This window comes from Stigmatopora argus, chromosome 12, assembly GCF_051989625.1.
Source record: "Stigmatopora argus isolate UIUO_Sarg chromosome 12, RoL_Sarg_1.0, whole genome shotgun sequence".
Lineage (NCBI taxonomy): Eukaryota > Metazoa > Chordata > Actinopteri > Syngnathiformes > Syngnathidae > Stigmatopora > Stigmatopora argus.
In genome coordinates this window covers 10,628,108-10,642,221 of record NC_135398.1, presented here as the reverse complement: position 1 = coordinate 10,642,221, position 14,114 = coordinate 10,628,108, and the positions used below count along the sequence as shown (strand labels likewise).

Genomic DNA, 14,114 nt, shown 5'->3' with positions numbered 1-14,114 from the left:
CTAGAGTTTGATAAAAGTAACACCTGCCTAAAGGGCAACAGCACGGTTAAAATCATTTTGATCTGTGGTTTGTCGTCTTACTGAGAATTTTCTTCATCTACAAAATGTAGCACATATGCCTATCACATTCACCATCTTTGTGTGATTTTGTATTTCTATGTATGTTGCACAGTGGGGGTCTTGCAGAGCGGCTGAATCGACTCAATTGCAGGCAAAGGTCAGCTGTAAGCTTGTGGATGCACCACTCCACCTCAGACAACTGGACAGACACTGAAGGTATCATTTGTAACTTTCACAATTCAGCCTCTCACTCAGTAAAAGCAAAACTGGAGGTGTGGAGACAAAACAGTGCTGAGCCTTTGATCTCAAAATATTATAATATATGCGACACTCATGGTCATCCTAATTTTTTATATGGAGGCCAAGGAAAGAGTTGTAAATGGGATGTTATAAGCCACCATTGCTTTTGGCACAGGACACAACAATCACAATTTCAGTTTGATTGTACAGTTTCAGGCAGAAAACTGGAATCACCCAATTCCATGCTTCACCGCAGAGGTGAAGGTTTAGAGGACTCCTCCCTTTTAAACTTCACATTAAGAACTAGGCTTTCTGATATTTCTTTTCTATGCTCAGCTTCTCATGCTCCTGGCAAAAATTGGGAAATCTGTGGCTCACCTTCACTTGTTGTTGTGCCCTTCAGGCAGAAAAGCGACACCAAAAATACACTACTTTGATGTTGTAAATTGTCTGATGTCAACATTTACTTTTAGCCCAGCAGCATGGGCGAAGTGAGTGTCTGCTGTTAAAATTGACATACCTGACCTGGATTTTAACAAGTCTTCTACATAGTCATCTTACCACCTTTCTTAACTTCGATTCCTCATTCTCCGTTTATACCTTTCATGCATGGGAAATTGCCTTTAACAGAAATAAACCATTGGTGATACACATTGTGTTTATTACACTCATGGTAGCTATCAAATTCAGAATGGATTCAGCATGAAAGATTTTTGCAAGTGTTCCGTGTAAAATGGACAGTAATATACATTCAGGTTGTCACATTTTTTGCCTGGTTGCCATTCTCCTCATTAGCAGGAAGTTCGAAACTACCAATCACACTATAGGTGAGTGTGTAAGCCATGCTGTGGAAGTATACATACTCTAAAGTCACTATAAGTTACAGGAAACTGCCCACTATTTATTTTCCTTCTGCGGTGTACCAAATTACCTCACAGGGTGTCTTCAAATAGTGACTTATAGTTGACAGTTGGTAGTAAGAAAACAAATGAGGTATCCATTTGGTAGCTCAGATTAGTGTAATAGCATGTACACAGTACACCAAACTGATAACTGAAACAATTTGTAACTATTTCAGTTGACTCATCACCAAATTCAAAGCTCCTTCCAATGTCTTTATTGCTTTATCTACAAGTCGCAACATATCAGGAACTCATGATGATGACAACTGTACACTCCCACAAACTAAAACCTACATAAACATTAATTGTATCACCTGCAGTTACCGTCATGATGTCGTCAATTCATGTTGGCTAAAAAAATAATGTAAATCAAATGCCAAGGTTTCTTCTACAACACACTGGGAGCTACATTATTCTTACATGTTTGCCATGTGGCATTTAAAACACAGGTCAAAAATGCAACCTGGGTTTGAAAACTGTAATAATAGCTCTCTTGTTTACTCTTTGATATTGTTTAAACATATCACAGTAAAATACCCCCTCCAGCCACATTCAGTAAATGGGTAATACGCACAAAGCCTCATTGTATTCAAGCTGACAAGCTGCCATTTCACAAGCTGCTGCAATCAACTTTGCACTCTGAAGCTTGCGCCTTGCCAACATACTTTCTCTTTATTTGGCCGCTCACATTTTTTTCCTTCTGTATTATCTCTCTCAACTAATAAAAAAATGTGGCACAATGGCATCATAGTCTTGCATTTTAAATGAGCTACTTCTAATCACAGCTTCCCTGTTAATCTTCACCGAATGATACAATTTAAAAGTGAACAACTAACTCCTCATTCAGAAGGTTGACCCTCAGTATACAAAGTCAGTATATACACTCAACATCTGTGTTGTTGTTGCTGTCCTCTCCAGCGGACAGGCCTGGTGTGCTGGTGTTGGAGGTGCTAGAGGTTCAGGAGGAGTGTGGCGCACAACTGGTGCATTGCCAGCACCGCCTGCCACCTGGTCACACCAACCCCCTCCTCAATGAAAGTCTGCATGTACTGGTGATGCTCTGCAGGGAGACCGCAGCCCAACTCAGCCCGGTGCCTGCAGACATCATCCACATCTACCCACCCTGGTGAGCGCATACCTTCATATGAAGTACTTTGCCAAAGTCTTATGGCAAAGAAACCTTCCTTTATTAATTGTGTGTGCACACCGTTAATTCTAACATAGATAATATTCTATTGCAATTCATTTTAAAGACAGAACAGTTACTGTTCTTGCTCAAATGCAGTGGAAGTCACACAAAATGCATCAAAAGAGTTCTCACATGTCAGAATACTATTCAACAACACAATAGAATAAAATATTTCCCCATGATAATACTCAAAAGCAGAATTTGGGCTACATTTGCCAATATGTAATGGCTTTGTAGTATCACATTTATTTAACTGTCTTGTACAGTGGTACCTCGAGATACGAGCTTAATTCCTTCCGGGACTGAGCTCGTATGTCGATATTCTCGTAACTCGAACGAACGTTTCTCATTGAAATGAACTAAAAACAAATTAATTTGTTCCAACCCTCTGAAAAAACACCAAAAACAGGATATTGGATTGGAAAAAAATGTTTTATTTCTTCTAATCGCCATCAGTTAACCAAGTAACACATAACTAGTGGTTTAATATTACTAAAATGTGTTTAATAGAACTAAAATTAGACAGATTTCGCGGAGGGTAGAGAGAGGGACATAGAGTTAGGCAGGGGGGGCGAGCGGGGGAGACTTTGCACCGGTGAATCGTAATATAACATAAACAAATTTAAATGAACTTGGATTACGATGCAGACACACTCAAAAATAAGTTTAATCTAACCTTACACTAAACTTAATTCTTATTTTGTTTTACATATTTATACCTTCTCCTGGCCGGTTGGTTGGCTGTTTGCCCCGCCTCCAACCTCACGTTCGCTATCGATGGGCTGTTTGCTGTTGTATTCCCTTCAAAATATTCCAAAAATGATGCACACAAATGTCCTCACAATAGGATAACGCACGACCACTTGCCAACGAGAAGTAGTCTTGAACTAGCGATCGCTCTGCTAACTGGAGCTAACGGGCTAAGGGGGAGAAAAAAAACACTGAAAAAATGCAACGCTCCGCCCAGTGCTCACAGAGCCATTACAAAGAGGTAGTTGCAACCAGAGATATTACACGAGGAGTTGCGGGGGAGCGAGCCAGTGCCCCTGATGTTCTTATGAGCGGCCAACGAGAAGTAATATACTATACTCCTCGTATTAGCGATCGCTCCGGCATTTCGCGCTGAGTGACGGAAAAAAACACTGGAAAAAATCCAATGCTCCGCCCAGTGCTCGTAGATATCTGTTATATAAGAGATGCGGCAAAAAAGACAGTGCGCTACAATGATAAACAGCCTCTCATGTCTTGGCCACTTGGCTTTCTCGTATCTCGAAATTTTTCTCGCATCTAGAGATAATTATTTGCTCGAAATTTTACTCGCATCTCGAAATGCTCATATGTCGAGGTACCACTGTATATATTTGCGTGTACATTCCAAAGTACCCATATCAGTGTATTTCACTGACATAAAGCTGGTCCTTTCAGTGTGTCTGTGCTGCACTTGCATTGACTTGTAACCAAAATGAACCTTTAAAAAAATGCACTCATGCCAGCAGAAAATTAATCGGCAACGCTAATGGGCCGTAACAAATAAAGCAATAAACACTTCAGGCACCGGTGGAAGCGCTCAAAGGGTGTGATGAAAAAAATAAAATAAAAACATTTTAAGACCTCTCCCGCCCCTTTTTCTACTATAATGTACAACATAGCCGTGTGTTTGCATTTAACTGAAAGGTTCTTTTTTTTTCAAGTAGTAAGTCAAGGGTGAAAGAGCTAATTGGTAGTGTAACATATATGGAAACTGATAATGTGTAAGTGTTATCACACTTGAAGCTTTAAAGTTTATTTATGTCTTTCAAAGTATTGGGCTTCCTTAATCTGCAGACATCCTCTCATTTGTATGAGAGGTTGATGTAAAGTCATCTTTTTTATATTTGCCTGGCAATAGCAAGATCTTTGCCATCGTATTGCTTGTACACGTTTGACGTCGGCGTGCATGCTTTATGTTTGAAATAGGCAACATCTCAGTGTCGGTTGAAGAAAGTACACTCTGTGAGCTGAAATAAGAGGAACAACTTGCACCAACGTGACAGAAAAGTGTGTGTTCAGTAAAAACACTTTCCTGCGTTTCCCTCTTTTGGAGTTTTTTTCAGTACGGGACAAATTCATTTCTTGGCAGCAGTTTGAAAAAAAGGACACTTTGAGGCAATTGCACAACAACACATTGGGGGGGACATGTTGACTCACAACATTTTGGACAAAAGGGGAACAAGATGCATTGAGGGAGTGTGCTTGTTTGGACGTAAACCGCCAGGATCTATGCATAAATATAAAGTACACCATAAGATAATTATGAAAATGTAAAAAATTCATAGTTCTAATGACACTATTACTATATATATATATGTATATATACGTATATATATGTATATATATGTATATATACGTATATATATGTATATATATGTATATATATATATATATATATATATATATATATATATATATACTATATATATATATTTATATCTGCCATTGTGAGTGTAGCATCAATACAATGGATTATCAAAAATATACAAATGTTAACCATATCTGTTCAAATCAACAGAAAATACCAATTGAGCCCGAAAATAAGTCAAAGTATACTGACTTTTTTTGGTTTATATCTTTTCAAAACCAGGCAATACTGAGCTAGCTACAAACACAGTGGAAAAAGTAAAAAATATAAGAAAATATAGGCAATGTGTTACATGAAATATACATGGAAATAGAATGTATGTAAAATCAGATACAGGCATTAAATCACAATTTGGCACTTAAATCTGCAGTGTGATTCCCATCTTAGATATAACAGCTGTGTCTCCTCACTGTAAACCCCTGCCTTTTGCCCTCTTCACCCCCATATCAGCACCAAAGGCCCAGATGTGCCTCGCAGTCCCTCACATGGAGTCCAGATAGGTGGGGGCTGTGTATGTTTGGGGCTTGTTTTGGAGTGGGAGCGAGGCAGCAGTGGACTCCAGCTGTTGGGAGTCGTGAGTGCACTCTGGAATATCCAGGCTGGCGGAAGCGTTGGGGCCTCCTCAATGTGCTGACGTCACGAACAGCTCCAGGGAAGGCTTCACATTCCTCTTCCTGGCAGTCGTTAGGTCATTTCCAGCAAGCTGAGGGGGGGAAAAACACTCTATTTTTTTCTGGAGTGTTTAGGGAGTGCGAGTGTGAGAGGGAGCCAAAGGAAGGTGATTGGAAACACATGGTGGCTTCGGCACCTTTCGCTTTTGTAAATCACGTTGGAAGAGTGGGCCATTCAAATCCCCCCCATCAATTTTGACTCACATAACCACAAATTCTTTTAGGCATATTTACTGTGTGTGTGGAATAGCTCTTCATACCACACCAGGATCCGAGGATTGATTACAGTGGAAAAAAAAACACAATTCAGGCATCATTATGCTTGGTAAAATTCCTCTTTTAAAGAATGCTACGTGACACTCGAGGGGGTTTTTCACCCCTATCATTCCTGCTGCACGGAGGCTCGTTCCACCCACACCTCTTTGCTACGTGACCCTGAGTGGGCTGCGGTTGAAGCGGAAATACCTGTGAAGATTATTCACCTAGGTGCTGTGACGCCAGCAGCCGGCCACTCCTTACCTGTCTGCTGCCCACTCACTTGTTCCCAAAAAGGAAGTAACTTCCTCTCCCACTGTACAGTACAGATTGTTCCACTTCAATAATACAATGAAGTGCACGTTTATGATGATGACTGATCTTTGGCCAGTTGATGGGTTTAAACGGTGTTATGTGACAAACATTTTTATCTAATTAGTGTGACAGGGCTTTGAATAGACAGCGGATGTCCATATTTGGTAAATGCCAGCTGTCGTGTACTAATGTGTTCGGCTAAACTTTAGTCATTATATTAAATAAATATGTAATAATGGTCAATATCAGTTAAACTCCTGGGTGAGATTAGGGTTAAAATAACGTGGCCTATTCCTCATAGTCAAACACAAAATGTCATTTCTTTTTTGGTGCAAAGGGCCTCCAAAAATATTGTGTTTTTACCTTCCCTGTTCTCCCCCAGTGACTATCCCCTCCAAAAAGTTTGGGGGACCGCCAGGTAGGAGGTCCATAGTTTTAACTTTTTTTTCCTACTTTTTCTTCTATGTGAGGACACTGACTAAACTTAGTTATTTATGGATGGAGCAAAATGGGATTTGGTAGGTAGTATATTCAAATAATGTATATATAATTGTAACCTTCCCTGTCTCTAAGTGTCTGTCAGTGAATTATGAAATAGCCGATGCATGTACAGTGTCATACCATTCATGCGTTAAAGGCCCCAACAGCACATGCCTCAATCATTTAGTATTTCTATTTGTTGTCATAGGCAACATCTTTTGCCAGAGTAAATTTGGACAAAATCAAGGGCAGCAATACTGTATTGAAGAGTGAATTTTAAGGAGGCAATAAGCGAAAACAACAGCAGTTCCAGTACTATTTTTCCAGTGGTCCACATCCACAATAAATAAACCTGTCTGTTGTACGTGTGCATCATCTTGCTGCTCCAATTGCTCCCACGTCAGAAACATGCTGCAACAAGCAGAGCAGATCCAGTCACAGAGGGCTTTTGGCGCTGACTCAGCAATAATCTACCATTCTATTCTTTGTGACATGTGGAAAGACTTAGTCGTAAATCAGTACTACTATAAACAATGTGCTGTGTAATTATAAAAGCTGTTTTTCAAGTTCTTTAAATGCTCTTGGAGGTATTGCTCCCCAGAAAGGTTTTGCCTGAGTTTAAGAAATCAGGGAACAATGTCCACTCGGGCACATAAAATAAATCATACAGACAATGAAATGGGGGCCAATGAAAGTAAAGGAAAGAATAGAATCTGACAAAAATCAGTTACCCAGTTGTGATGGCCGTGGATGTGTTTTTCTGGTGATGTCACATTGGGAAGGTGTTTGATTGGAGCGTTTCTCGAATGCATGTAGTAGTCATCTATTCAAATCAAACTTTTCCATCATGATGTTTCAGATTTCTTTTGGAACAGCAATATTTGCTTTAAAATGTTGTTTTTCAACTCCTGGAAATGCTCGTTACCCTACAGCAATTAGTGACAAGGAGAAGATTTTAGTTTCTTGTGTGTGGATGTAGTTAAAATGATTAATAGTGAACAAGAAACAAAATAGTCTCCTGTCAAAGTAACATATTAGCAGTTTTTTGATGACTGTGGCCTTAAAAACGTAAAATTACAAGCTGTTTGTTGGGTTGGGTTAAAAAATAAAGGACATATAAGTCACATTTTAGTATAAGTCGTCGATCCAGGCAAACTATGAAAAAAAGTGATTTATAGTCCAGAAAATATGGTATATTGAAACATTATCAATTCAGATTTTTGTTACTTACTATAGTTCACCAGTCTTTAAGAAAGCAAAACCACAACAGTCAGTATAGTGAGGTGGACACACTCACTGTGCTTTGTGTCTTGTAAATTCATGTCCTATACTAATGTTGCAGTGTCAGAAAGCAAAAGGAACAGACTTCCCAACTGTATAAAATTTACTTGCAGGGAGCACATCTGTTCTGCATTCTAACTTTCCTTGAATGTCTCATATATTACAGTTAGACAACACGCAATATGAACATTTCTGCAAACTTATTCCTCTAACTTCTGATCCTTGTTTTACATCATGATGGACATGTATGCAAAATTGTAAACTTTTTTTGTGTGTGTAGGCAAAGTCTGTCAATTGACAACCAAGGCTACAATATTATTCTCAACACGCACTTCAGCCGGAAAGTTCAACACCCTTCAGAAGTCGCCAATGCACCACCAAGTGTTTCTGCGGCAAAATGTCTCACACCATACCCGCTTTGTCGGACCTTTGGTCTGCTTGAAATTTGCAGGGATGCTAAGGACAGTAATATGGAACAGGTGTGTATTTATACCGCTGACTAACAACATTCTTCAGGCTTTTGAACTCATGTCAACGCATTTGTCAAAATCCACAACTTTACACCCCTCAGGTATTGCCTTGTGATGGTTCTAGTAGGAGGGTGGAAAGCTTACCTCTCAAGGAAAGACAATGCTATTCTCTCCTGGAGGCTATAGAGGGCCTAGGGCAAGCTGGTTTTATGTACCAGGATGTGCTGGTACTGGTCCAGAGGGTTTACTCTATCCCTGCCCCAACTGTATCCATCACTAGCATCAGATTGCCCTTCAGATCTTCCTCCATTCCTAATTCTCCAGAGCAAGGCAAACGCAGGTATTGTTGAGCCATTTTTTCCCGCCATCTTGGTCTTTATTTTTTTTTTTGTTAGAAAAATCTGGAAGAGATTAAACGTATTTCATTTTTTGGACGCTTTCGGGACCACAATACGGAGAACTCCTTGGTTGCACATTGTGTCCCAGTGGTCAGGCTATTGTTCGCATACCCAAAAGCTTTAACAAAGTATGCACACTGTAGCCATGTGCTATTGTTTGACAAAAGGACACAAACATGTCTTATTGAATCCAGCCGCACTGCATGCGATACGTGCCAAATTCTCCACCAAAAAAATTTAAACCCAAGCCAGTGTGATATGTGTTGGCTCACATGTACCAGCAAGCCAGTGCTGAATCATTGCCCACTTACTGGCAGAAACAAGTTTGCAACCGTGACATCAATGTTCCAAAAACAAGAAAAATGCATTATTTTACAAAAGGGTGCTTCATTTATGATTTCTTTGGTCGGCCTGGAATATGACTTTAAAGCGTCATCATTACAAACCTTACATTAGGAAAACTAAAAAACACACAAACAAAATGTATCCCACAGCAATTGAACATACAATTGTATCCCACCTCATGTATTCTAATTATTTGTGGCACTTTGATAGTTTGGCGCCGTGGCACAAAAACTCATGCATTTTGACTTCTTTTTTTTTTAAAGTGTAATTACAACTTGAACGATTTTGGTACAAAGAAAGCTCACTTCTCTGCAATTGTTAGGCAGCAATCTTCTTGCCATGCAGACAAAATTCAAAGTTTATACCGGGCTGTAAACATTTTAATGATGAAATTTAAATGCAAGTGAATGGGAGATTGCTCTGTGTTTAAGACAACTCTTTTGCCAATCTCTGATACTGCATGGTTTTATAACACTTAATGGGATTAATTTTCCATACATGAGGTTGCCCCTTCGATAGCTTCTACATTAGTGACCATAACCTGAGAGTGTTTTCATTCAAATATATGTATAGGTAATTCTGACAGGTCTTCAGTATTTTCAGTAGTTAATTGTGCTTTTTGAATGGCATACAAATTTCTTTCTGGTCACTACCATAGGGCTGGAACTCCATCATTAAACAACGACCCGCTGTACAACACTTATTTTAGAGACTTCGTAACATTTTATAGTCCAAACAGTAAGTCAAACTAATCCAAAGATTTGCACTATAGGCTGTTAAAATCTGCTATGACTTTGAAATAACACACGACAGTGCAGTGTTGTAGTTAATGAATTAGTGAATGAGCTTAATCCGCTGTGACCTTTAGTTGCCTGGCCCTCCCCAAGCTTGTTGTTTTGTCCTTCACTAAGTAATAAAATAATGGTTGTAGCTTTGGGTTTGGTCAGAACAGGGCCCGGCGTGGGTAGCGGCTGCTGCCATCCAATGACGGCAGGTCAGCTGACAGGCGTCGAGCCTGTTTTAAGGTTGTAATTCGACACTTGCTCCTACCATGCTTCCCCTGTGGCTGGTAAACAAAAGCCGCCCTTCCGAGCTGGAAAGACTTCCTCCCTTCTTTTTCGCGCCTCCGTACTTAATCGTAGTCAACAGATTGAATTTGTAGTTACGGGACAGAGGTGGGGCATACTGATAACCGTGACTTCAGTATATTTCCCAGACTGCTCATTGTTATATATTTGCCAAGCGACCGGATCTTGACCCACACTTTATACTGTATTCCCTTTGCTTCTTGACATTTGTAGTAGTGGTTTCTTAATGAAAGAGAGGTTTTGTCATGTTGCTTTTACTCTGGGTTGAAAAAAAATATTTGTTAAAAAAAAAATCAGCTGAGACATTTAATGGTGGCCTTTCACTACTTGGTAATCGGGTTATTTAACGATCCTGAGAATCGAGGGGATTGCGTCTGGATGTAGGATTTTCTTCTTGTGTAAGTTTTAAAAGATTCGATTTGAACCCTTTCTTGTAAGAGCGCGATTGTGGCAACTACAATAATTTAGAAAAAATGTTGATATTTATGCCAATTGGACTGCCTTGGACTAGCACAGCGGGAAAACAGAAACATTGATTTTACATCACGGAAGTATTTCCAAGCATTCTCCTTAAAAACAACTGTCCTAGATATTTTATTTTTTCACAGTGTAGTTAAACTGCGTAACCTACCAGCTGTCAACATAGGATGCCAGTGCTCCCTGTAAAAAAATGACTTGTATGTTGATAGCCCCCCAAACACACAGATTGAGTTAACCTAACCATCTGAGGAAATTACTCCGAAGAATTTTTAATTTTTCCATTACATTTCAATACAAAACTGTAGAAAAACAACTAGAAAATACAGTAATCCCTCGAATATCGCGGTTAATGTAGACCAGACATGGCCGCGATAAACAAAAAACGTGAAGTATGATCACCCCATTATAACTACCACAAAACATGTTTTCGCGCTTATACAGATATACAAATACACAAGTACAATGATCAAAATGTGTATATTTATCAAATATTACAGCTATAAGCATGTCAAATGTATTATTTAAAAATGTAAATATTTTAAATACTGTCCTTAAAGTGAAAATAGTTCCTCTCCGCTTGATATAAATCCCCCCAAAACAGGTAAATGGGAGTTTTCAGTATTTTTTTCATTGAAAATTGATTCTTTATATATTTATCATTTTCTGTAACCAGCAGCCAAGCTCTGATGTACACATCAGTGTAGTCGATGTACTTGGAAATCAACTCCTGAAAAAAAATTCTGTGCTGTTTGGAATTCAGACGTGATTAATATGTCTTCATTTTTTCAATTATTTTCTAATTAATCTTGATTTAGCATTTTAAAGTGTCGCCCCTAGTATAAATAAATAGTGTGTATAACCTCATAGCTCATTATGTTGTCCATAGTACTTTTCCAGGATGTTAGTGAAGTTAAAAAAATAAAAAAATAAAAAAGTTAAACTAGCCTTTGCATGGTGGTCCTTTTATAGTGTGACGACAAGGACACTTTGTGCCTCTCATGGCGGGTCCCTAGCCTCAATGACTCACTTCTGCGCTCACAATGTTTTTGATACTTTTGTTGTTAACACACCCAGGAGAGGGAAGATGAGGGCGATATTTACGCCTGGAGAAGATGGTGAGTTCCTGTAAATTTTGAGTAGAATAAACATGAAGGTTAACTGTTTGCAGGAAGTGAGAAGTCTTTATATTCCGCAGTGGTGAAGGAACACAATGTGCTCCAAAGATCCTGTTTCAGCCATGTTTATCAGCCTCCTTGCAGAGGAATCCTGCCTGAAACCCCCCCCCCCCCAACGCACACGCACACACCAACACACCAATGAGGGCTCTCGGCTGTATTCTTAAAAGCGTGGGTCACTTACTTAGCGCGTTGCCAAGTAATGTGCTTGTGCTTGCTGTGACTGTGTGTGTGTGTGGCTATATGCACACAGAGAAAGTGGATAGCGGTTCCTGGAAGAAAAGTTGTGCTGCTAAGAATTCTGTGCTTGCTCACAATAACAAATTCCTCAAAACAGTCTCTGACTGAAAGAGCCAGGGGTCTCGACACGAGGAAGCCAGCCTGTGAACGGCCAAAAAGAAGGAGGCTTCTCGTTTATATCTAGCTGGTACTACCACCCGTTTTGTTGTCTATCAAGTGTTAGATCAGATATTTTGTTTTTTTGCTTCAAGTTGAGACAAGCTGCAGCAAAGGCAAAATAAAATGTTTGTTTTAACCACATTTGGCTCTCACTGCAGTGAATACTGTAAACATTTCTCGTTAAGGATTATTTAGGGGGAAAATGTCTTTTCAACTTTTATAAGTACATTTAAAGTTAAAAAATGCAAATGAAAAGTGACTCAGTATATCCCTTTAAGGGGTTGCTCTGGAAAATTGCACTATTATAATATGTAATAAAATTTGAAACGCCATTGTAGCTATTCAAATTGGAGTTTTACCAGAATTTCCATAAAACTGGGAGTTTGAATCGTCATCGAGTGGAAATGATTTCAGCATGCAAGCGTGGCATGAAGTGCCACAAGTGAGTCTCACTCAACAGAGATGTACGAGTGTGATGAAAAGCTTACCAGTCATTTTTTCAACGCATTGCCTGTCTTAGACAGCAGTAGACATCATCATGCAAGTCATTACAATTGGGATCCCTCAAACCGTGTGCGGTCGATTGGTTGCCGGTCTTTTGGTCGCCCCGACCGCGACAAGGGGCGACCAAAAGACCGGCGACAAAACAAGGTAAAACAACACGGTCTACGCATCAATAAAAGCCATCAATGGCCATGAGCAGTTTCACTGAGCCGACCTGTGAGTGTATAAGAGTTTGTATGTACATGCGTTGTCCCTATAAGAAGCTACGTCAGTCAGGGTCTTAACAAGTTCTCCAACAAAAAATAAAAGTCCGGGAAATTTGGAGCTTTTCTTTAGCCTAATAATTACTAGGGCATTAAGTATGACTAAATAGTCATTCGCAGTTTGTATTTAGGGAATTTGAGCAACGATTTAAATGGTAATTATCACTTACCTTCCGGGCGACCAAAAGACCGGCAACCAAAAGATCGGTGACCAAAAGACCGGCGACCATTCGACCGTGTACCAGTCATTACAATTGGGATCCCTCAAACTGGTAGATGTCTATCGTTGTTAATGGCACTAAAAATTGATCACTAATCATTCACTGCTATTCCTAAAAAGAAAGCACCTATAAAGACATTTTCTGTCTTGGTGGCAGCGCTTATGCTCTACTCTGTTAGTGCCACTGAATAAGTGGAAGTTTTTTTTCTTCTTCAATTTTGGGAAAATGGAACTTTAGACATTAGCTTAGCAATTTGTTTTATGGGAAACAAAATGTTCTGTTTTTTGTGTTTTTTTTTTTTTTACCACAACAAAACATTCGTATTTTTGTGTTTGGAGTGACCAGAAATGATCCCAATGGTTTACTCATGTGGTTTAAGCCAAGTTCTGTCAGTGACACATTTTCAAAAATTAGTCCCAGACTGGGTGGGGTCTGTTAATTCTGACCTGAACCACAACTCAATTCATATGTTGTCTCTTCAAAGATGAATTTAGGTGTTGCATTAATGCAAACGATTGGGAATAACCTTGGTTTAAATGCTGGCGTCTGATACGATGTGGAGAATGTTGGTTTGACATCTATTTCTAGATGAACAAACATGAGATCGACCTCATGTTTACCAGCGTGAACGTTTATAGTCCCAATTAGGTCCAAAACCACCTCCGAACTTTCTCGTTGCCTGGAATTTCTCACAAGCATGCACATACATGACTGGCCCTCTGATGGTCCTCCCTCCCTTTTTTCCCAAGTGTTCTACTCCTCTTCCCTCACTCGTCTCAGCGGGGGATTTAACCTCCACTGTTTACTCCTGCGAGTTGGTGCGGTAGGCCCGTGTCTGGACTTGACTGCCAGAGATAGATACCAAGGGCCTGTCGCGGTTCCAGCTCATGAATACACAACACTTAAGCGTGTGTGTTTTTAGGCCAAAGGTCCTTTCTGTCAGCAGCAGCCAGTGAAACCGGCCACCAGCATAAACGCAG

At 39.7% G+C, this 14,114-nt stretch overlaps 1 protein-coding gene across 2 annotated transcripts in view; it reads left to right on the top strand.

Annotated features, from left to right (window-relative positions):
- spidr (scaffold protein involved in DNA repair) overlaps nucleotides 1–14,114 on the top strand; it is a 34,285-nt gene that overhangs the window by 7,322 nt on the left and 12,849 nt on the right. The window contains exons 7-10 of one of the 2 annotated variants that reach the window (XM_077614611.1): nucleotides 173–276; nucleotides 2,121–2,328; nucleotides 8,072–8,270; nucleotides 8,363–8,601. In XM_077614611.1, the coding sequence (XP_077470737.1) occupies nucleotides 173–276; nucleotides 2,121–2,328; nucleotides 8,072–8,270; nucleotides 8,363–8,601 (750 nt within the window). The remainder of the gene's footprint in view (nucleotides 1–172; nucleotides 277–2,120; nucleotides 2,329–8,071; nucleotides 8,271–8,362; nucleotides 8,602–14,114) is intronic. The other variant, XM_077614613.1, reaches the window with a different exon arrangement.